Here is a 25,412-nt window from a genome sequence, read left to right as displayed (position 1 = left end):
TGTGAATGTGGCAGCCGCAGGGAGGGGCGCACGCTGTTTATTTGATTATTAAACGGTTTTCTGGGTGAAAATAAAAGTTTATTTACAGCTGCGAGTATTCAGCATCTGCACAGCGAGACATACAAATTACGGCTGTCTTTTCTTTTTATGTGGTTTAATCGCAGGACGGATGAACTTTGAGCCATAAAAACGTTGGAATAATTGCCGAAAGACTTTTTTCCTGAATCATATTTAAATGTATTTATTGTGTTGTGGATGAATGAATCGTCCCGTTGGGATGGAGCAGGTGAATATTCTCAAGAGATTCATTGAAGCCGTGAAAAGCGAAGAACAGAAGGGAGCAGATAACTTCAGCTCGGACTTTATGGTAAAAATCTCACTGATGAATGAGACAATAATACACACACACACACACACACATCACTGTAACAGATACACACTCAATATAATACACACATTCAGTGTAACACACATCTAATCTGATCATGTTCACAACGTTTAAGCAGTCAGTGAGATCAACTCACATGAGGCCTACACACACATACACTCACACATACAGTAACATACATGCACTACCACACACACACATACATACAGTAACACACATACACTACCACACACACACACATACAGTAACACACATTCACTAAAACACACATGCACTAACACACACACATACACTAACACACACACATACAATAACATTCTAACACACACATACAGTAACACACACATACACTAACACACATACAGTAACACACACAGTAACACGCATACACTAACACATACACTAACACACACATACACTAACATACATACAGTAACACACATACACTAACACACGTACAGTAACACACATACACTAACACACGTACAGTAACACACATACACTAACACACACACATACACTAACACACACACTAACACACACATACAGTAACACACATACACTACCACACACACACACATACAGTAACACACATACACTAACACACATACACTAACATACATACAGTAACACACACACTTACACACATACAGTAACACACATACACTAACACACGTACACTAACACACACACATGCAGTAACACACCTACACTAACACACACACACATACAGTAACACACATATAGTAACACACACACATACAGTAACACAAATACACTAACACACACACTAACATACACTAAGACACATACACTAACACACAAACATACACCAACTCACACACACACACACACACTTATAGTTACACACATACACTAACACACACACACACACTTAGAGTTACACAGACACATGCACACACTTATAGTTACACAGACAGACGCGCACACACTTATAGTTACACAGACACACACACACACGTATAGTTACACACATGTCCGTACAGACACACCGTATGCAGATGTTTGGTCAGTTGTTGTTGTTGCTGCTACATTGATTGTGATTGAAACATTCACAGTGTTTGTTTCATTATTTATCACACAAACATGTCACAGCAGACTGACACAACATCACATCTCTCACACTGAAGCTTTTGAAAGTTTGTGTTATAGAACTTTATATTCCTCCTTATGTTTCTGTTCCTCTTTTTTCATAACAAGTCAAATTGTGGTGGTAAGTGTTGATAAATGGGAGATGTGTTGTATTTGAATGAAGCAGATGATTGAGTTGAGTGATGTTGTTCTCACATGTTCATATTGAGCACAGTGAATGAATGTGTCTGTACATGCAGAACACTGTATCTGTCTGAACTTACATCAGTACATTTTCTCGTAATATTGATGTTTTTGTGTTTAGGGTTTGGTTAATGAGCATTAAATAAACGAGACACCAACATCAGATACTGATAGTGATGAATTATCATGTTCTGACTGTGATCACAACACACACACATTGTGTTCTTCAGTGTTGACTGTGTGTCCTGCTGTAATGAAGCCCTCACTGGGGCAGTTGTTCAGGATGGAGGGGCAGAAGTTTGATGATGTCACATAATCTGTCAGTTTGGAGGTTTTTCATGGTTTCAGCAGGAACATTCAGTCTGATAATAATAAAGGTTACACAGCTGTGTGTGTGTGTGTGTGTGTGTGTGTGTGTGTGTGTGTGTGTGTGTGTGTGTGACTGTAGACGCTGCACAACTGTATCATGTCGGTCATTGTTCCACCTCAACACTGACAGGAAAGGAAGTATTACAACACACACAGCTTCCTGTGTTTGATGAGGTACATGGAGGAGGAGAGACTGTGTTGTTTTACTGACACTTACTGTTCACTAGAGAAAGTAATATGAGTTCTGCTCCATTTGTTGTTCTTGTGGGTTGTAGAGTGATAATTTATTTCAGTCTCTGCACATTTTAACAGAATAAGTGATTTAGCGTTCGATTCTGTTTCATAAACATATGCTGTAATATTATGAACTTGATTTTTGCTCTCAAAACGTCTTTGATTGATGTTAAATATGACTTGTGTTATTTCTGCAGCAGCACATCACCGTCACACATAAAACTCTTGAGTTAACCAATGGTGTGCGTTCAGGACGGGACGACCTGTTGGAATGGGGGCGGGGGGTTTGAAGACTCATTATTTATTGGTTTGGTGCAGAAATGAGACACTGCAGCTGTAATTCTCATCGGTTCAGTGATGTTTGAATTCATCTGTCCATGTGTCACTATCATCTTGTGAACTTTCCCTACATGAACTCATTTTCTAACACGTTATCATTTAAAACATAAGGGAACTTTTTTCCTGTTAATCATGTTTAACCACTTAACATTTGCTCATCCATTAACACTGTTCCTGTGTGTCTTTACAGCGATTGCGCCGATTATCAACCAAATATAGAACAGAGAAAATCTACCCGACTAATGTTGGTGAGCAGGAGGAGAATGTGAAGAAAAACAGATATAAAGACATTCTACCATGTGAGTACCTCATTAGGATGTGCAGAACTACTCATTTTCATAATCGACTAGTCAGTGTAAAGGATAATGTATAATAAGGCTCCACTATGATCACGTGACCCCGATCAGACGTGTTTCAGGGATATATATACGCTAAGTGCAGCATGCTAACTAACGGATATTCAACAAATAAATAGGCTTAATAACTATAACATCTTTATTGCACAAAACTTTCAAAGTAAGAAAAGGAATAAGAAAGTCTTCATTAAAGAACAGCACTAAACCGTTGATGCACATCCTGAACACAGAATGACATGCTTCAATGAAACCGGAGTGTTTCAGGATCCTCGCTGCACATTCAAAAGCACAGAACTGCAAGATAATATTGCGGGTGCACATCTAGTTCACGACATCAAGCATTTTAAACCTTTTTTACTGTATTTCAGTAGTTTCAAAAATCAGTAAAAGACTTTAATCTCTCCACAAACACGAGAACATTAATCACAGCAGAGGATTTATCATCTGACAGTGATCATCTTGAAATGTGTTGTTGGTGCAACACTTTACTGTTACAACAGCGCATAAAGACTAAACTTAAAACATTAAAGAGAGAAAACTTCTTGCAGAGGGTTTTAATGACTGTTATTCACTTATTAAATACAGGACGTTATCATCACACAAAAACACTCTCGAAGAAGTTACGTCTCAGTTAATTTTAAAACCACCAACTAAAAATATTAATGTTAGTTTTTTTGTTTGTTTTTTAAAACAATTTTATTGATTCCAAAGATAAAACATACAAACACAACATAAAAAATTGAGTCAATTATTCACATTATTAATTATCCTCCAAACATGCAGTACTGTGGTCACCAACAACTAGATCATCAAAATAAAATAAATACAAAAAATACATAAAAAAAAAAACAAGATATACATTCAAACAAAATCAATAAAACACATACCCAACTAAACTATAAATCTCTCTCCACAGCCACTCCCCGAGAACCCTCCAAAAAAGCCAAATAACCCCCCACTTCCTGACGAACAATTCCCATTTCCCCAGCCTTCTAAAAAACATCTCCTCAAATGCCGCCACCTCGCCCATCTCTCCGCACCATTCCCTAAATGAGGGTGCCCCAGCCGACTTCCATCTCCTGAGGATGATTTTCTTACCAATCATGACTCCAGCTAGGACCCAACTTTTTAAATAACTGTCCACAATATCAAGAGTCATCCCATCATCCAGGATACAGAGTCTGGGGCTAAATGAAAGTTCAGTGTTCAACACCTCACACATTAAGTTCTGAACCCCCAACCAAAATTCTTGGATCTTTACACATCCCCAAAATACATGTATTGTGTCCCCGTCTTCTGATTGGGGACACAATACATGTGGGTGTGTCTTTAAGACCTAACCTATACAATCTAGAGGGGGTCCAGTAGAACCAATGCAAAATCTTAAATTGCATAAGGTGCACCCTTGCATCTCTAGAGGCAGACTTGATGTTTTTTAGAATCCTAGCCCACACTCCCTCCAATACCAAGTATAAATCTTTCTCCCATAATCTCTTGAGAGAAGTTAAAGCTCCGTCCCCCAGACTCTGAATTAGCAGGGAGTAATACACTGATGCCTCATGACCTTTTCCAAAAGCAGTAATCACCTCTCCCAGAGTATCTGCCACTTTAGGGGGGTGTAAACTACTCCCAAAAATAGTACAGAGCAGGTGGCGCAGCTGTAAATACCTAAAGAACTGAGATCTGGGAATCCCAAAATATTGAACCAAATTGTCAAAGGATCTCAACACTCTGCTCTCATACAGGTCACCGAGTGTATTAACCCCCCTCACGATCCACTCTGACCAGCAGAAAGGGGACTTATTAATACATAATTCTGGGTTCAGCAATATGCTTGAGGCAACATTTAAATAAATGTCCGAATTAAACACTCTGGACACTTTTGTCCAAACCACGTACAAATGCGAGAAAACTGGGTGCAACTTCTCCAGTTTGTTTGATCGAAAGGCTTTGTAATGGCAAAATAGGGGCAAGAACTTCCTGTTCAATACAGAACCAGGGAGGGGCTCTCTCAGGTGGAAGCGACCAATGAGCCAAATGTCTGAGACCGAATGCATAATAATAAAACAAAATCTTGAGTAGGCCTAGCCCACCTTTGTCAATCGGCCTATGCAGCTTACTGAAATGTAATCCGGGACGTTTACCATTCCAAATGAAGGACTTCGCTATGCTATCAAATTGCTTGAAATAAAAGAGGGGGATATCTACAGGGAGAGACTGTAGCAGGTAGTTGAATTTTGGAATACAATTCATTTTAATAACAAAAACCTTCCCAGTTATAGATAAATGTATTGAAGCCCACCTGCCCACATCGCTCGAAAAACTTTTTATTAAAGGGTCAAAATTAACTCTGACTAAATCACACAAATTTGCTGGGAATAAAATACCCAAATACTTAATGCCCTGTTTGGGCCACTGGAAGGCGCCCGGCTGAAAAGCCGTTACTGGGCAGTACACTGTCAGTGCCAAAGCTTCGGATTTAGACCAAATAACTCTGTATCACGAGAACTTAGAAAAGGTATTAATAATTTAGTGGAGGCAAGGCATAGATCTAGTAGGGTTGGAGACGAGTAATAAAATATCAGTGAAGCCAGTTCTGTAGCATAAGATCTAAAAAATTCAGCGGCAAAGCCATCTGGCCCCGGAGCCTTGCCTGTAGGTAAGGCCTTAATTACCTCGTCAAGCTCCTCCAAGGTTATCTCAGAATCAAGAGAGTTTTTTTGCTCAGATGTCAGTTTAGGGAGTTCTAATGGTTCCACAAAGTTTCTAATATCTTCATCAGTAGACGAAGATGTGGAACTATAAAGATCAATGTAGAATTCTTTAAAAGCATTATTAATACCAGTGGCTGAGGTAAATATTTCACCACCAGCAGATTTCACTGAGGGAATGGTAGAAAAAGACTCTCTCAGCTTTATATATCTAGCCAAAAGCTTCCCTGCTTTTTCCCCCGACTCAAAGTATGACTGTCTTTCCCTGAATAACCAAAACTCCACCTTCTGTGACAAAATAGTATTATATCTGTATTTCAATCGGGTCAATTCTCTGAGGCCATCAGATGACATTCGGCACTTCAGCTCTGCCTTGGCACTTTTAATATTCCCTTCCAACTCCACGAGCTCTCGTGCTTTGGATTTTTTGATGAATGAGGCATACTGTATGATCCAACGCCTAAGAACCGCCTTAAGTGCCTCCCAAGCCACGCCCACAGAGGATACTGAGGACCAGTTGGTCTCCATATAAACACTGATTTTAGTCTTTAACATTTGTTGAAAATCAGGATTTTGCAAAAGGGATACATTAAAGCACCAACTATATGATTTATTTTTCTTCATATGTGGCAACATCTCTAAACTCACCAGGGCATGATCTGAGACTAAGATGTTTCCAATTGAGCAATCCACAACAGATGAAATGAGGGACTTAGATATAAAAAAAGAATTTAAAAAAAATTATTCTAGAATAAATCTTATGCACTAATGAAAAAAATTTATAGTCTCTACCAGATGGGTTCAAAAGTCTCCGAATATCTGTAAGACCAAGATTTTTACACATCCTGTGAAGCGTCAGTGTTGCTCTAGGGGACTTACACACTTTTGCTTCACTATGATCAAGGACTGATTCCATCAAAAGATTAAAGTCTCCTCCCAAAATTATATTATGAGGGGTGCCAGCGGCTTGCAACATCCTTTCAAGATCTATAAAAAGCCCTGATCATCAGCGTTAGGTGCGTAAATATTAGCCAAAATCAGACTTTGCCCCTGAATTTCAGCTAAAACAATAATGACTCTTCCTAATTTATCTTCCTTACTTATCAATGTAATGACTCCCCTGCTCTTACTTGAGCCAGCACTAAAGAAAACATGTCCACCGCATATCTTCCCAAATTTTTCAGCTTACTGCGGGGAAAGATGCGTTTCTTGATGAAACACTATATCATATTTCTTACGCTTAAGAAAAGAAATAACGTTCCTTCTTTTTATGGGGTGCCCCAACCCATTCACATTCCATTTTCACTTTGTCGATAACAAAATAGCGCAAAAAGTGGATGGAAACTAGGCTATTGTCACTTGCCAGCATTGATTAGTTAAAGCTGGCATTGATTTTTGCAGTGCAAATTTTGATTGGATGAATACGAAATTTGACGAGTTAACCGGTCATGCTAACCAGTTGTGTCTGCAGTGTGTGTGTGCTGATTGGTTAACATTTTTTTAAGTCAGAATCAGACTGCTAAGATGTTTTATCAGTATGGGTGCAGACAGATTAATTAGTTTGTCACATGATCTCTCTCTTTGGCACATCAGTTGATCACAGTCGTGTGAAGGTGACGTTAAAAACATCCAAACAGGACAGTGATTACATCAATGCCAACTTCATCAAGGTACTCCAGACTTCCTGTCACCATCAGTTTATACACACTCACAAACACAACAGAGAGCAAAAGTGTTTCTGCTCATTCATGATGTGTGCTGAGATCAGATCTGTTCAAAATACTGTCATCACTAGTTCAAATCTATAACTCGCACACGTATGTGACATTTAAGTGTGTGTGTTCAGGGTATAGACGGTCCAGAGGCTTATATCGCCACTCAGGGGCCACTGCCGAACACAGTGCTGGATTTCTGGAGGATGATCTGGCAATACAAGATCACGGTGAGACACTCCTGTGTGTGTGTGTGAGTGTGAATGTGTGAGTGAGTGTGTGTGTATGTGTGTGTGTGTGTGTGTGTGTGAGTGTGTGTGTGTTCTTAAAACTGACAGGTGTTTTACCTCATCAGGTCATTGTGATGGCGTGTCGGGAGTTTGAGATGGGTCGGGTGAGAATTTCATTCAGTGTGTTTCAATAACATAAACAACCTTCAGTTCACACACGCACATATAACTGTGTTTACTCTCTGCAGAAAAAGTGTGAGCGCTATTTTCCTTTGTTTGAAGACGAGCCCGTGATGTTTGGACCCTTCACCATCTCCTGTGTGAGTACACACTACACTACACCTCCCAGCATGCACCTCTCTCTTTATGACAGCCAGTCACATGACCTCAAGAGCACACATGCGAGTGACCAAGGGCCTCAGATACAGACTATTTCCTTATCTTCTGCATTTGAACTGTTAAAGATGAAACACTGAAATGATTTAATGAACAAACGTGTGTTTTTCAGGAGTCGGAACAACCACGGACGGATTATTTCATCCGCACACTCACAGTGGAGTTTGATCATGTGAGTTTGTGTGTGTGTGTGTGTCAGTGTGTTTCAGATGTTTGTGTTTATTTGGAAAGTCGTTTGACGATCAGGTCTGTTCTTCTGTCTCTCCATCAGGAATCTCGACGAGTGACACAGTTTCATTATGTGAACTGGCCGGATCACGATGTGCCGTCATCGTTTGATTCTATACTGGACATGATCGCTCTGATGCAGGAATATCAGGAACACGACGACGTTCCCATCTGTGTGCACTGCAGGTACCAGATCACGTGTGTGTGTGTGTTGGGGGGGGGGGAGGGGGCGGGGGGGGTTGGGGGTTTGGACGCTAGGTGGTACTATGGGGTAATTTTGTTAAGCAGGGTTAGGGTTAAGCCTACACAATAAAGCAAGACACCTTGATTTCAAACTTTGAACTTTATTTTTTTTTTATTTTAAATAAAAATTCAAATGAAACTGGAAAAAAATGCAATTAAAATGTGTGTTGTTCAACTTTTTGAAAGATGGTTTTACAACAGTTGTGAAGGGCAATATCTCTCTGGCAACGAACCTTCTTCATTTGTGCATTCTCTACCGGTCGGGTATTTCGTTGTCTGACTAAATACATCATGTGTGTGAATAAATTAGTTTTGTTCCCTACTTCACTATATATATATATCTCTCTCTCGCAATATCCAATTACATCGGCAACCCCCGGGCTGAGGGATCGGTGAATATTCTTGCTTTAAAAAATGAAAAACTTTAGCTAGTTAGCTATAAGCTCGTTGTCACAGAGAGTAAAAGATGGACATTGTTTATTTACTTTCCAGCATTGCGTCTCATCAACTAGATAACAACGTAGCATGAAATCAACACTCATCAGACACAATCCACCACTGCATCGTTGTCTGCTGAGCTGCAAAAAGATGCTCTGATGTTCAATCTGCTACATTACTGACTGCACTGACAAACTATAGCTGACTAACAGCAAACAGATGTGATAAACATGAGTGACATGGTTGTCAGGGACAAGGTTAACGTTATATTAGTAATATTGAAAAGGGAAAATGATGGGGTAATTTTTTATTAACTTTCCAGTATGTATTTCACAAACTAGTTAGCAACTTTCCGAGAAGACACCGCTCAATGCCGCACCGTTTAACTCTGCTCTGTCTGCAGAGCCACCATCAGTTCAGAGTCAGTTCTGTAAACAATGGAGTCGGAGTGCGCTCTGCTGGACAAACTACGCTATGACACCAATTCTAAAGCATTGTTTTCTGCATTATATGTTCTGAAAAAAAGTTTTCATATCTGCGCATATCGGTAAACATACACGGCGATACCGATATATTGGTTAATATCGGCCGGCCGATATACACTATATTGCCAAAAGTATTCGCTCATCTGCCTTTAGATGCATATGAACTTAAGTGACATCCCATTCTTAATCCATAGGGTTTAATATGACATCGGCCCACCCTTCGCAGCTATAACAGCTTCAACTCTTCTGGGAAGGCTTTCCACAAGGTTTAGGAGTGTGTTTATGGGAATTTTTGACCATTCTTCCAGAAGCGCATTTGTGAGGTCAGACACTGATGTTGGACGAGAAGGCCTGGCTCGCAGTCTTCGCTCTAATTCATCCCAAAGGTGCTCTATCGAGTTGAGGTCAGGACTCTGTGCAGGCCAGTCAAGTTCTTCCACACCAAACTCGCTCATCCATGTCTTTATGGACCTTGCTTTGTGCACTGGTGCGCAGTCATGTTGGAACAGGAAGGGGCCATCCCCAAACTGTTCCCACAAAGTTGGGAGCATGGAATTGTCCAAAATCTCTTGGTATGCTGAAGCATTCAGAGTTCCTTTCACTGGAACTAAGGGGCCAAGCCCAGCTCCTGAAAAACAACCCCACACCATAATCCCCCCTCCACCAAACTTCACAGTTGGCACAATGCAGTCAGGCAAGTACCGTTCTCCTGGCAACCGCCAAACCCAAACTCGTCCATCAGATTGCCAGATGGAGAAGCGTGATTCGTCACTCCAGAGAACGCGTCTCCACTGCTCTAGAGTCCAGTGGCGGCGTGCTTTACACCACTGAATCCGACGCTTTGCATTGCACTTGGTGATGTATGGCTTGGATGCAGCTGCTCGGCCATGGAAACCCATTCCATGAAGCTCTCTACGCACTGTTCTTGAGCTAATCTGAAGGCCACATGAACTTTGGAGGTCTGTAGCGATTGACTCTGCAGAAAGTTGGCGACCTCTGCGCACTATGCGCCTCAGCATCCGCTGACCCCGCTCTGTCATTTTACGTGGCCTACCACTTCGTGGCTGAGTTGCTGTCATTCCCAATTGCTTCCACTTTGTTATAATACCACTGACAGTTGACTGTGGAATATTTAGTAGCGAGGAAATTTCACGACTGGACTTGTTGCACAGGTGGCATCCTATCACAGTACCACGCTGGAATTCACTGAGCTCCTGAGAGCGGCCCATTCTTTCACAAATGTTTGTAGAAGCAGTCTGCATGCCTAGGTGCTTCATTTTATACACCTGTGGCAATGGAAGTGATTGGAACATCTGAATTCAATTATTTGGATGGGTGAGCGAATACTTTTGGCAATATAGTGTATCAGTCAGGCAGAAGTTATGTATAGTACGTTTTTAAGGAAACAGCGTTTTCATAACGCAAGTTACGCATTCTGACTAGCGTGTAACTTAGAGTTCACCTGTATATTTGCTTCATTACATCTGTGCAGATGTAAGTTGTAATATGACGTTTATGTTGTGGATATAGTGATTAATGTTACATAGGATGTGTTTGAGTGAGCAGGACATTTAACTTACAAACACAACTAGCTGTGATTCCTCTGTCCTCGTGTCCTAAAAGAGAGGCGCTAAATGCATGGAGAGTAAATGAGGAAGCATAATTTTAGAAACGAGAAGCTGAAGATTAGAAACAGGGTGCGTCTCAAACTCTCATCTGACCCTCTGATTTTCTCCCTTCACCCAAAAATTATAATTCTCTAATAATTTACTCACCCTTATGCCTTCTAAAACTCAAGTGACTTTTTCTACATCCACACAACACAAAGATATTCTGATGCAGATATAATGTAAATATATCTATACCATGCAATTGTCAATGGGCTCTAAAAAGTACATAAAGGCATCATAAATGTAATCTATACGACTCCAGTGGTTTAATCCACATCTTCTGAAGCATGTTAAACACTCTGCACATGCTTCAAATTATGATCGCGCCAAGAAGACTGAAGGTGTCGAGATTTATAGTGAAAAAGGAGTTACTTTTTGGTTTGTTTCTTCCAAAACTGATCATATCACTTCAGAAGATGTGGATTAAACCTCTGGAGTTGTATGGATTACATTTATGATGCCTTTATGTTCTTTTTGGACACCATTGACTTGCATTGTGTAGATATATTTACATCATATACTGATGAGCCAAAACATTATGACCAGCTGCCTAATATGCTGTTGGTCCTCCGCATGCCTCCAAAACAGTGCTGACCCGCCGAGGCATGGACTCTACAGGACCCCTGAAGGTGTCCTGTGGTATCTGGCACCAAGACATTAGCAGCAGATCCTTCAAGTCCTGTAAATTGTGAGGTGGAGCTGCCATAGATCAGACTTGTGGATTAAGATCTGGGGAATTTGGAGGCCAGGGCAACACCTTGAGCTCTTCATCATGTTCCTCAAACCATTCCTGAACAATGTGTGCAGTGTGGCAGGGCACATTATCCTGCTGAAAGAGGCCATTGCCATCAGGGAATACCATTGCCATGAAAGGGTGTACCTGGTCTGCAACGATGTTTAGGTAGGTGGCACGTGTCAAATTGACGTCCACATGAATGGCCAGACCCAGGGTTTCCCAGCAGAACATTGCCCAGAGCATCACACTCCCTCCACCGGCTTGTCATCTTCCCACAGTGCATCCTGTTGCCATCACTTCCCCAGGTAAACAGAGCACATGTACACAGCTGTCCATGTGATGTTAAAGAAAACGTGACTCATCGGACCAGATTACCCTCCTCCACAGTTCCGACACTCGTGTGCCCATTGTAGGCACTTTCGATGGTGGACAGGGGTCGTCATGGGCACTCTGACCGGTCTGCAGCTATGGAGCCTCATATGCAGCAAGGTTCGATGCACTGTGTGTTGTGACACATTCCTTCCGTAACCATCCTTAAAATTTTCTTTGACTTGTGCCACAGTAGACTTTCTGTCGGTTTGGACCAGACGGGATAGCCATCGTTGCCCTTGCACATCGATGAGCCTTGGGCGCTCAACACCTTGTCTCCAGTTTGTGGTTTGTCCCTCCTCGGATCACTGTCAGTAGGTACTCACCACTGCTGAACGGGAGCACCCCACAAGCCTTGCTGTTTCAGAGATGCTCTGACCCAGTCATCTGGCCATAACAATTTGGCCCTTGTCAAAGTCGCTCAGGTCTTTACTCCTGCCCATTTCTCCTGCATTCAACATGTTGACTACGAGAACTGATTGTTTGCTTACCATCTAATCTACCCAGACCTTGACATGTGGCCTTGTTAGGAGATTTTGGAGGCGGGGGCGCGGTCGAGCGTTCGCCTGAGGGAGAGAGGAAGCGGTAAGGGGTTTCCACCTGGGGTAAATTGTGGCTAATCACTTGTTCTGTGTTTGCAGTGAGAGATGGGGGAGATAAAAGCGGACCAGTCCATAGAGAGAGGAGAGAGATACAGACCAGAGACTGAGTGTCTGTTGCAAGAGAGTGTTTTTTGAGTATAAGCTGAAAAGCAGACTTGTGTTTGATTGCAAAGCTGAAAAGCGATTTCTGTTTTATTTTATAATAAACTGACTCACGTGGATTGTGGAAACCGGCTCCCGCTTCCTCCTTTATCTGACCAACAACGAACCTTGTCACAGAGATGATCGACATTATTCGCTTCATTCGATCATAATGTTTTGGCTCATCGGTGTATCTCTATCAGAATATCTTTGTTTGTGTTCTGCAGAAGAAAGTCAAACGAGTTAGAGATGGCATAAGAGTGAGTAAATGATGAGAGAATTATTATTTTGGGGTGAACTAATCCTTTAATTAATGAGAGACAGACACTCATGTGTCAGAAACAGATGCTGTGTTGTTTGACTTCTGGTTAACTGTTAATAATCACTGATGACTGACACACTGGTTAGGGGTTTTATGGGTAAAGTGGGGTTGTTTAGTTTGTGCGAGTTTTAAATAGACTAACAGAATGTGTATGAACATGTTTATTAGTTTGGTATGAAATGACTGTTTGGGATGTTTATAACTAATGTTTCTGATCAACATGTTTTTAAACTGTTTGTTATGTGAATTTGTTGACAGTGCGGGCTGCGGCCGAACAGGTGCGATCTGTGCTATAGACTACACGTGGAACTTACTGAAAGCTGGGGTAAAAAACACACACTCACTCACTCACACACTCACACACTCAAACACTCACTCACACACACACTCACTCACACACTCACTCACACACACACTCACACACTCACACACTCACTCACACACACACTCACTCACTCACACACTCACACACTCACTCACACACTCACTCACACATACACTCACACACTCAAACACTCACTCACACACACACACTCACACACTCACTCACTCACTCACTCACTCACACACTCACTCACAAACACACTCACTCACTTAAACACTCACTCACACACACACTCACTACACACACACACACACACACACACACACACTCACTCAAACACTCACTCACACACACACTCACTCACACACACACACACACACACACTGCATTGATGAGTTTGACATTATTGTTGTATTTATTTTGTAGAGAATTCCAGAAGATTTTAATGTTTTCCAGTTGATTCAGGAGATGAGAACACAACGCCATTCTGCAGTTCAGACCAAAGTAAATGACAAACTACACAAAATGTGCTTTAAAAATTGCCATTAAATTCACTTATAAACCCTAACCCTTCTGTCTGTCAGGAGCAGTATGAGTTGGTTCATCGAGCGATCACGCAGCTCTTTGAGAAACAGCTGATGATTTTAGAGAGTCCAATAAACTCTGAGATCACAGATGGGATGGTAAGACTCACACACACACACACAAAACAGTGAGTTTTAAACAGTTAAACCCTAACTGCTGTAATAATCTTTATTGTGTCATGTTCCTCTTTCTCTGCATTTCCATTATTTTTATTTGTTTCAGATAAATATGCTCTGACCAGATTTTAGCTGGTTATATTGTTTTACATGAGCCTGTTTGGTTTGTCTTTGTTCTCCCAAACACACTCACCCACCGCAGGAAGAGGGCAGCCCGGAAAAACCCAGCCAGAACTCTGACGAGGAAAGATGGGACACGCCCCCTCCAAAACCGCCCCGTATCCGCAGGTAAAACCCCAGCTCCAAACTCTAGCCTTAAACCTTCAATCCCACACAGAGCTGAAGAGTGAACTGATCTGTATTCATATGTGAGGACTATAATTCTGCTTTAAACTGCGTTCTGCGAAGACAATGAACATTATAAATAGGGATGCACTGATACCACTTTTTCTCTTCTGATTCCGATAAAGGAAATCTCAGTATCGGCTGATCCCGATCCGATACCAGTGTTGTTTTTTTGCATAATCAGTTTAGAATATCTTTACATTATTGTGTGGAACTAATTGTGAGTACTCTTTAATATGTAAAGAAACACAAACCTCTAACTACACATTATTTCAATATAAACGTGTAGCTTATTAAGAAACACTTTATTATTAACTAGTATACTGGATATTGTAGCAGCAAAATTAACAGTAATTCTAGTATAAGTCATCAGTAGAAAAGAAGACGTTTTTTTGTTTTTCAACTTGTATCTGGACTTTAAAGGATTCAGATCTCTTTTTTGTTCAATTTAGTTGTAAATCAGCTCAATTTTCATTCACACAGTTATTTTTTGGAACCATTCAACTTAAATATTATTATAATTTGTAAACAAATGATAATAAAAATAATATATTATAATAGTAATATATAGTAATACATCTCAATCGTGCACCTTTTGTCATGGATCCACCGGTCTCTCTCTCTCTTTCTTCCTCACTGCAGTCAGTGCTCACTCTCCCCTGAGTTCTGATTACACGCACCTGCATATCATTCAAGGACTGCATATAAACCCCGCTTTCACACACACTCTTTGTCTGTTCTCATCGATAGTATCTCTGAGACTCCACACCTTTGTACTATGTCAAACATAACTGTGTCTTCATTATTGCCTGCAAGTATCATAAGACTGTTGTGAGTTATCTGTTCATCATGTCTATACCCTGTCTGGATATTACTCACCTGCTGTTTGCCACTCTGCTCAACTGGATTTACTCACAATGTTTACATCACTGTTTCAATTATCTGTTCAATAAACCCTGCTACTGAGTTCATATCTCTGCCTCCGTGAGTCTCTCCGTGAAACCTTTTGTGATTCACAGAGCTATCGCACGTCTTCAAGTGGCTTTGAATAAAATGCACGAGTCATATGAATTACTTCAGTTGTGTTTTAATGGTTCTTTTATGTCATTTTTGGAGCTTGACAGTAACGAATATGACTAACACACAGTATCGGATTTGGATCAGGCTCGTCGGACCGATACCCGATCCATTTAAAAACGTCAGTATCAGAGCCAATACCGATCCAGGTATCGGATCGGTGCATCCCTAATTATAAATGCAGTTTACTGTAGGTGTATACATTTTCTGATACATCACGATCTTCATTTCAACAATATCAATATGGATTCTTAAATCCCAAGATCTGTCTTTTTCTCTATGCGCAACCCTAATTGTGTAGTATAGTGGTGGGGCATAGCGCTATTCAGCAGTAATTGTGTAGTATAGTGGTGGAGTATTCAGCAGTGATTATGTAGTATAGTGGTGGAGTATTCAGCAGTGATTGTGTAGTATAGTGGTGGAGTATTCAGCAGTGATTGTGCAGTATAGTGGTGGAGTATTCAGCAGTGATTGTGCAGTATAGTGGTGGAGTATTCAGCAGTGATTGTGCAGTATAGTGGTGGAGTATTCAGCAGTGATTGTGTAGTATAGAGGTGGAGTATTCAGCAGTGATTGTGCAGTATAGTGGTGGAGTATTCAGCAGTGATTGTGTAGTATAGAGGTGGAGTATTCAGCAGTGATTGTGTAGTATAGAGGTGGAGTATTCAGCAGTGATTGTGTAGTATAGAGGTGGAGTATTCAGCAGTGATTGTGTAGTATAGAGGTGGAGTATTCAGCAGTGATTGTGTAGTATAGAGGTAGAGTATTCAGCAGTGATTGTGTAGTATAGAGGTGGAGTATTCAGCAGTGATTGTGTAGTATAGAGGTGGAGTATTCAGCAGTGATGGTGGAGTATTCAGCAGTGATTGTGCAGTATAGCGGTGGAGTATTCAGCAGTGATTGTGTAGTATAGCGGTGGAGTATTCAGCAGTGATTGTGTAGTATAGCGGTGGAGTATTCAGCAGTGATGGTGTAGTATAGAGGTGGAGTATTCAGCAGTGATTGTGTAGTATAGAGGTGGAGTATTCAGCAGTGATGGTGGAGTATTCAGCAGTGATTGTGCAGTATAGAGGTGGAGTATTCAGCAGTGATTGTGCAGTATAGAGGTGGAGTATTCAGCAGTGATGGTGTAGTATAGAGGTGGAGTATTCAGCAGTCATTGTGTAGTATAGAGGTGGAGTATTCAGCAGTGATTGTGTAGTATAGTGGTGGAGTATTCAGCAGTGATTGTGTAGTATAGCGGTGGAGTATTCAGCAGTAATTGTGTAATATAGAGGTGGAGTATTCAGCAGTGATGGTGGAGTATTCAGCAGTGATTGTGCAGTATAGCGGTGGAGTATTCAGCAGTGATTGTGTAGTATAGCGGTGGAGTATTCAGCAGTGATTGTGTAGTATAGAGGTGGAGTATTCAGCAGTGATGGTGTAGTATAGAGGTGGAGTATTCAGCAGTGATTGTGCAGTATAGTGGTGGAGTATTCAGCAGTGATTGTGTAGTATAGAGGTGGAGTATTCAGCAGTGATTGTGCAGTATAGTGGTGGAGTATTCAGCAGTGATTGTGTAGTATAGAGGTGGAGTATTCAGCAGTGATTGTGTAGTATAGAGGTGGAGTATTCAGCAGTGATTGTGTAGTATAGAGGTGGAGTATTCAGCAGTGATTGTGTAGTATAGAGGTGGAGTATTCAGCAGTGATGGTGGAGTATTCAGCAGTGATTGTGCAGTATAGCGGTGGAGTATTCAGCAGTGATTGTGTAGTATAGAGGTGGAGTATTCAGCAGTGACGGTGTAGTATAGAGGTGGAGTATTCAGCAGTGATTGTGTACTATAGAGGTGGAGTATTCAGCAGTGATTGTGTAGTATAGTGGTGGAGTATTCAGCAGTGATTGTGTAGTATAGCAGTGGAGTATTCAGCAGTGATTGTGTAATATAGAGGTGGAGTATTCAGCAGTGATGGTGGAGTATTCAGCAGTGATTGTGCAGTATAGCGGTGGAGTATTCAGCAGTGATTGTGTAGTATAGCGGTGGAGTATTCAGCAGTGATTGTGTAGTATAGAGGTGGAGTATTCAGCAGTGATTGTGCAGTATAGCGGTGGAGTATTCAGCAGTGATTGTGTAGTATAGCGGTGGAGTATTCAGCAGTAATTGTGTAGTATAGGGGTGTATTCAGCAGTAATTGTGTAGTATAGTGGTGGAGTATTCAGCAGTGATTGTGCAGTATAGTGGTGGAGTATTCAGCAGTGATTGTGCAGTATAGTGGTGGACTATTCAGCAGTGATTGTGTCGTATAGAGGTGGAGTATTCAGCAGTGATTGTGTAGTATAGTGGTGGAGTATTCAGCAGTGATTGTGTAGTATAGAGGTGGAGTATTCAGCAGTGATTGTGCAGTATAGTGGTGGAGTATTCAGCAGTGATTGTGCAGTATAGAGGTGGAGTATTCAGCAGTGATTTTGCAGTATAGAGGTGGAGTATTCAGCAGTGATTTTGCAGTATAGTGGTGGAGTATTCAGCAGTGATTGTGTAGTATTGTGGTGGAGTATTCAGCAGTGATTGTGTAGTATAGAGGTGGAATATTCAGCAGTGATTGTGTAGTATTGTGGTGGAGTATTCAGCAGTGATTGTGTAGTATAGAGGTGGAGTATTCAGCAGTGATTGTGTAGTATAGAGGTGGAGTATTCAGCAGTGATTGTGTAGTATAGAGGTGGAGTATTCAGCAGTGATTGTGTAGTATAGAGGTGGAGTATTCAGCAGTGATTGTGTAGTATAGAGGTGGAGTATTCAGCAGTGATTGTGTAGTATTGTGGTGGAGTATTCAGCAGTGATTGTGTAGTATAGAGGTGGAGTATTCAGAAGTGATTGTGTAGTATAGAGGTGGAGTATTCAGCAGTGATTGTGCAGTATAGAGGTGGAGTATTCAGCAGTGATTGTGCAGTATAGTGGTGGAGTATTCAGCAGTGATTGTGTAGTATAGAGGTGGAGTATTCAGAAGTGATTGTGTAGTATAGAGGTGGAGTATTCAGCAGTGATTGTGCAGTATAGAGGTGGAGTATTCAGTAGCGAGATCCTTTCACTGCATGTTGAGAGTAAAAGTTTGATTATAACGTGTCCAAACAAGATATTTCTGTTCTTTACAGTCAGATGTTGATCATAAACAACAAAAAAGAAACATTTCATTCTAAAAAGGCAAAGCTCAGATGAGATAAAGCCATTTGAGTCTCTCTCGTTAACATGCGCTCATTTACAGATGTTCTTTACAGAAATGCTTGTTTTTAACACGTGTTCAGCAAATCAATATAAATACATGTAAATAGTACAAATTATGCAATAAACAATAAACGTAAAAATTCTGTAATATATGCAATATCCTATCAGATTTATTGATTCAATACATGGATTTGTTTATTTTTAAAAAGCTAAAATGATGAAAAATGAATAAAATATAATTAGTAAAATGTATATTTTCATGATGTACCAAGTTAGAAGGTCTTCTGTATAATTAACATCATTATCATTAAGAGAATTTCTTTCATATGTGAGCAAAAGGGACATTATAACTGAATATTTGAAGTGTATGAGAAGAAACTGAATGCTGGTAATTGACAGAAAGCTTCAGTCTTGATGCAACAGCAGAAATTAGTGTGTTAAACTATGATGGTGGAATCAGTGTTAATGACATCAAACACTGTGTCTTTCAGCATCTGTGTTTGTTCTCATGATCATTATGATAATAGTAGCAGTGATGAGGAAGATGAAAGCATTAATACCTTCTTTTCTTCTCAATTCTGAAACCAATGTTGTTGGTTTTTTCTCAGTTTAGAACATCTGTATCTCACTGTGTGGAACTAATTGGGATTACTCTGTGAAAAGAAACAAACCTTGGGGGCCTGGGTAGCTCAGCAAGTAAAGACGCTGACTATCACACCTGGAGTCACAAGTTTGAATCCAGGGCGTGCTGAGTGACTCCAGCCATGTCTCCTAAGCAACCAAATTGGCCTGGTTACTAGGGAGGGTAGAGTCACATGGGGTAACCTCCTCATGGTCGCTATAATGTGGCTCTCACTCTCGGTGGGGCGCGTGGTGAGTTGTGCGTGGATGCCGCGGAGAATAGCGTGAAGCATCCACACGCACTATGTTTCCTCGGTAACACGCTCAACAAGCCACGTGATAAGATGAGTGGATTGACGGTTCTCAGACGCAGAGGCAAATGAGATTCATCCTCCGCCACCCGGATTGAGGCGAGTCACTACGCCACCATGAGGACTTAGAGCGCATTGGGAATTGGGCATTCCAAATTGGGGAGAAAAGGGGAGAAAAAAAACCCCCACAAACCTCTAGTTACACTAGATTTGATTATATTCTTTCAGTTTTATTATACAGTAGTATTACATATGGTCATACAATCATAATTTCTTAACTTTAAAACCCTCTGGCTTTTATATTGGCATAACACTAAATATAAATTATTTTAAAAATTTGCACCATTGAATGTAGATAGAATCATGGAGTGTGTTGTTGTTTGTGACTGATGTGTGAGTGACAGCTGCAGTTGTCATGTGAATGTTCTCTGTTTCAGTCATCAGGTCGAGGGTGACGTGATGGAGGAGATTTTACAGCCACCCGAGCCACACCCCGTTCCCCCGATCCTCACCCCCTCACCACCCTCAGTGTTTCCAACGGTTACGAATGTGCGTCAAGACAATGACCGGTACCACCCCAAACCCATCCTGCATGTGCTGGCATCCAGTCAGAACCCAGACCTCAACGAGAACTACAACAAACCTGGAGATGACGCCTCAGCCCCACCCACCCTCTTGACGGAGCCGTTCTTCCCCAGCGACGGGCTGGACAAGCGTTTGGAGCGCAAACTGAGCATTGAGATCATGAAAGTGCCGCGTCAGGAGGGACCGCGGAGCTTCGAGGGCAACAGCGCGCTGCAGCGCTCACACGGGTTCAAACGCTCTAACACCAGCAGCAGCTCCACGTCAGAGGAATCGGATGACCTGCCGCGACCCGATCACCTGCCGCTGAGAGGCGTGAAGGGTCACGCCACCTGGGCCACGTCCAATACTGGCAGATCGAGCTCGCCAGCCGAGCGCACCGTTAGCCCCGCCCCCTCCTCCATCAAATGTGCTCTGAGCTTCACAAACCCGCTGCATTCAGACTTCACTGACGCGCAGGGAGACGACAGCCGCAGCACTATCTTCACAATGACCAGCACTGTTTCCACAGTGCATCAGAGCGATCTGCCCCTCCGCAGGGTCACACCAATGTCCATCGGCGAGCAAAACCTGACAACAGAAACGTCAAGTACGCTTGAGTTTCATAGTCTCATAACACACACACACACACACTCACTGAATGAGATTTGAGCAGTTTAAGTGTTTTGTGTTCATTTGCTTAAGAAAGATTGTGATGAATGTGAACATTCTCCAGTGTAAATCAGAATAGAAGAGTTCAGTGTGTGTGTGTGTGTGTGTGTGTGTGTGTGTGTGTGTGTGTGTGTGTGTGTTCTGGGTTGTGATTGCAGATCTGCATGACATGCAAAAACTGTGTGGGTGATGTGTGTCTCTTTCTTTGTTTCTCTCTCTCTGGTTCTCTCAGCTGTTGTGGCTTGTATGTTTGTTTATATATGTATATTTTTATACACACATGTATGTCTGTGTGTTTGTATACATATATAGGTTGATCTATGTGATAAGCGTCACAGCTTTGCAGAGATGTTTGTGGGATATTTAGGTCACCTGATCCAAGCAGCTTCCTATCTCTGAGCTGGGCTTATGTTCCCTGTGTAGGGCACTCAGTAGGGTTGTGGGTACGAGGGAGTGTTTGTCACTTTCGGCTCATGTGTGTTGATTGGGGGTGGCTTGTCCTGTTGTGGTGCTGGATTGGTAAAACACTCTGTAATGGTGTGTGTGTGTTAGTAACAGTCACTCTTATCTGCCTCAGACTGTGACATCAGTGAAGATTCACCCCCCCCACTTCCTGTGAGAACACCCGAGTCTTTCCTCCTGGCCGCAGGTCTGTACTGAAATGCCTCCCGCCACATGAGGGCAGCACGGACTCTCAGCTCTTCTTTAATTCTCATGTTCTGCATTTTCAAAATCAGAATATGATGTTATCATTTGAGTTTGGTCAGTTTTCAGTAGGTCTGGTTAGTCTTGTTTAACATCAGTCACACACACATCTCACAGGTGAATCATGAGAGAGTGACAGCATGATGCTTTTAAAGGGAATATTTCACAGTAAATGTGCATATAATACCTCATTAACAGTGTAAATGGATGCAAACACACAGCTGTTTGCGTGGATCGTGTGTGTTCACGTGTTGAATCTCAGTGCTGGTGTGTGTGTGTATATGTGTATTGATATTTGGGTGAGTTCTGGGACGTTCTTTATAAAAGCAGCTGAATTTCTTCACTGGAGGTCAGTAGAGGTTCACTGGTTGACTTTAGTTTGAAGACACAAGGAATCACTTCCTAGTTTGTAGCTTTTCAATCAGTCTAACCCTCTTCTAATCAAAATAATCTGCAATATAAGATGTTGCTCCAATCGCACAGCTCTAGTTCACTGTGTGCTTCATAAATAATGTTACTGATGACTCGTTCTCATTGTGTCTTTAATTTTCACTCTGTTTGGTTCAGATGTGAAGGTGTCTACAGATGATATTGCAGAAGAACCTTCATTACAGGTGAGACAACAGTGATTATAATCCTCCTTTTGTTTTCATCTGAAGAGCTTTAAAGTATTTAAATGTCTAACTGTCTCCCTTGACAGACAACTGCAGACACACAAACCTCTGCTAGTCCTCCAAAGAGCGGTACGTCACACACATGAACACGATCAAAGGGAGAAACATTTGTGTAGATGTTTATTATTGTCTCAGTCTGTTGTGTTGTGTCACATGTAATGCAGCCTGTATCTGTGATTCTCAACTGGTTTTGCTTCAGGCCTTTATTAAGCATAAAATCAGACTAATCTTACAGTTCATACAAAATCTTTGTTTAAACACTGACCCTTAACACTTACTTAGTTTACTATTTTAACCCATGACCTGCACTGCACATAAATAACTAATATTGTCATTATATTCATGATGTTAGTCAGAGGGGAACTGGCCCCCACAGTGAGTCTGGTTTCTCTCAAGATTATTTTTCTCCATTAATCAACATCTTATGGAGTTTTGTGTTCCTTACCACAGTCACCTTCAGCTTGCTCACTGGGGTTATAAATACAGTTATAATTTAATTTTATACACAATTCACAATCATATTTAATCAAACTACACAATGATGACTCTAAGACTTTTTTTCCCTGCTGTGAGTGACCCGATCAGAACAGACCTGTGAAGATCACAGATGTGATTTCTCCAATTGATTCTGACCAAAAAATCAATCAATCATTGATGCCAGATGTGTGTTTGTGAAATTGTGTCAGCTGTGCGCATGATGCTGAAGTTTTTTTTCTTGTTTCTAGATGCGGAGCAGAAGAGCGGAAAGAGTCCAGATTCACTGTCAGTAGCCACACCCCCTGATGGACTGATGGACAAGAGAAAAGAGAATAAAGGCGCCGCCCAAATCGGTGAGTGACAGCACTTGAGGAAGAGGATGATGATGACACCGTTCTAACGCTCTGTGAGTTTTCTCATGTGTTTTTGTGTACGTCAGGATTCGGCAGCCGCTGTTCACATCCCAAAGGCCCCCGAGACCCCCCGTCTGAGTGGACGTGACTGCAGTCGCCCACACAATCGTTTGCACCTCTTCTTCTGTCGTAAGTGCGGCTGTAGACGGTCGATGAAGACTCTGCACCATCGTCTGACTAACACAATCAGTAACGCTACAAAGATAATCTCCCATGATGCAGCTGTTGGCCTGCCGCTGCTGTGGACTCGCTGGTGTTAAACCGTCTGCTGGACCAGAAACTTGCCTTACTGCGCTGTGATTGGACCAGATTTACTCTGTGACTGTCACTGAAGGTGAAGCCATTCAGCATCTTTTGTAATAGGGTTACACCTTAACAACTAGAGCTGTACGCACGGGACCAGAGAACACGCCATCATCTTCATGACTGTATCTGCATTCTTTCATACGTGTACAGCGCGAGCAGTAAATAATGATGCAAACGTACTATCACGAAATATATTAATAACATGCATGAAACCTGTCACATGTACCTCAAACCGTAAATTATTTGCCCTTCTGTTAGAACAAATGATTTCAGGGTTGTATTTTTTTTTATTTGTTTTCTACCATTTTTACAATGTGCCATTCATTCTTGTCTTTGGTTTCATTTCATCAGGTTTATTTCTCCAAAGGCTGGTGTGAATCAGCTTGAGATTGTAATAATGTTTTTGTAAATTCTATTCTAGAGGTTATTTTTGTATATGCCATTTTCTCACTTTACAAACGCTGCCCTGACCAATTTCATCTGTGCCTTTTTTTAGTGCGTGTGTGTGAGCGCGCGCGTTTTTGTGTGTGTGTGAGCGCGCGCGCGTGTTTGTGCGTGTGTGTTTGCGTGTGTGCGTGTTTGTGGGTATTTGTGTGTATTTGTGCGTGTTTGTGAGTATGTGTGTGCGCGCGTGTGTGTTTGCGTGTGCATGTGTGCGAGTGTGCGTTGTGTGCATGTGTGTGTTCGTGTGTGTGCGTATGTTTGTTTGTGGGTGGCGTGTGTATGTGTGCAAGTGTGCGTTGTGTTCGTGTGTGTGCGTGTTTGTTTGTGTGCGTGTGTGTTTGCGTGTGTACGTGTGCGAGTGCATGTGTGCGTTGTGTGCATGTGCGTGTTTGTTTGCGTGCGTGCGTGTGTTTGTGGGTATTTGTGTGTATTTGTGCGTGTTTGTGAGTATGTGTGTGCGCGCGTGTGTTTGTGTGTGTGTTTGCGTGTGTATGTGTGCGAAGATGCGTTGTGTGCATGTGTGTGTTCGTGTGTGTGCGCGTATGTTTGTGTGTGGCGTGTGCAAGTGTGCGTTGTGTTCGTGTGTGTGCGTGTTTGTTTGTGTGCGAGTGCATGTTTGCGTTGTGTGCATGTGCGTGTTTGTTTGTGTGTGTGTTTAAGTGTTGTGTGTTTGCGTGTGTTGTGTGTCTGTGTGTGTCTGTGTGTGTGTGTGTGTGTGTGTGTGTGTCAGATCAATTATATTTATTGGCGCGTTTCAGTGTAACGCCTCAGACAGACTGTCGCGTCTGCAGGTGAAATGACAGTCTGCACTCACACACACTCGGTGTCAGTGTCCAGTAATGTGTGAATATGAAAACAGTGTTTGTATTTAAGTGATATTACTCAGAAATCTAGTGCTACACTACTGCAGCAATGTTTCATTTGTCACAAATGACCATCTGCTGATGAATAAGCTGCAGCACTCAAACTGTAATAAATTCAATTTCTACAATACAGCAATAAAAGTCTATTTGACTACCATTCAAATGTTTTTTTTTTTTTTTTTTAAGTGTGTTTTTACATTACTTTTATGAGAAAACAGCCGATGTAATGGTCATTTAAAAAAAAAGCAGAGACTCTGCAGCCTGAACAAACTAACCCTTAACACAACATGATCCTTCTTCACAGTTTAAAACAGATTCAAGATCGCATTGAAAAACCTCCAGTAATGTGAATATGTCGATGTGCGATGATTTATAGACCTGATGGCCCAGATCTGTGTGGTCATCTTTGGAACGCTCCCGATATTTTCTATGTATACAAGTACAGCTTTATCT

The 25,412-nt window shown here is 41.6% G+C and overlaps 1 protein-coding gene and 1 long non-coding RNA gene across 2 annotated transcripts; both read left to right on the top strand.

Annotated features, from left to right (window-relative positions):
* On the top strand, window positions 1-25,116 carry LOC127435008 (tyrosine-protein phosphatase non-receptor type 12-like). The gene is made up of 18 exons (XM_051688102.1): window positions 1-367; window positions 2,817-2,925; window positions 7,287-7,363; window positions 7,540-7,635; window positions 7,761-7,799; window positions 7,884-7,955; window positions 8,144-8,203; window positions 8,303-8,445; window positions 13,524-13,590; window positions 14,017-14,094; window positions 14,175-14,273; window positions 14,494-14,579; window positions 20,282-21,015; window positions 21,655-21,726; window positions 22,350-22,396; window positions 22,483-22,525; window positions 23,182-23,286; window positions 23,373-25,116. Exons 1-18 carry the CDS (start codon window positions 260-262, stop codon window positions 23,432-23,434), a joined length of 2,097 nt encoding a protein of 698 aa, XP_051544062.1. The 5' UTR covers window positions 1-259; the 3' UTR covers window positions 23,435-25,116.
* On the top strand, window positions 16,101-18,287 carry LOC127435010 (uncharacterized). Its single transcript, XR_007896112.1, has 3 exons — window positions 16,101-16,471; window positions 16,506-17,439; window positions 18,274-18,287. It is a non-coding gene; the product is annotated as an uncharacterized LOC127435010 (long non-coding RNA).
* Window positions 25,117-25,412: the final 296 nt, after the last annotated feature.

This window comes from Myxocyprinus asiaticus, chromosome 45, assembly GCF_019703515.2.
Source record: "Myxocyprinus asiaticus isolate MX2 ecotype Aquarium Trade chromosome 45, UBuf_Myxa_2, whole genome shotgun sequence".
NCBI classification, from domain to species: Eukaryota; Metazoa; Chordata; class Actinopteri; order Cypriniformes; family Catostomidae; genus Myxocyprinus; species Myxocyprinus asiaticus.
Note: the sequence above shows the minus strand (reverse complement) of the source record. Positions and strands in the feature narration are given on the sequence as shown.

Excerpts from the sequence above, each read along its gene's own strand:
- LOC127435008 (XM_051688102.1), top strand. The coding sequence starts at position 260 with ATGAATCGTCCCGTTGGGATGGAGCAGGTGAATATTCTCAAGAGATTC. Across the intron at positions 368-2,816 it reads ACTTCAGCTCGGACTTTATG|CGATTGCGCCGATTATCAAC; the intron begins GTAAAAATCTCA and ends GTGTCTTTACAG. Across the intron at positions 14,274-14,493 it reads CTGAGATCACAGATGGGATG|GAAGAGGGCAGCCCGGAAAA; the intron begins GTAAGACTCACA and ends CACCCACCGCAG.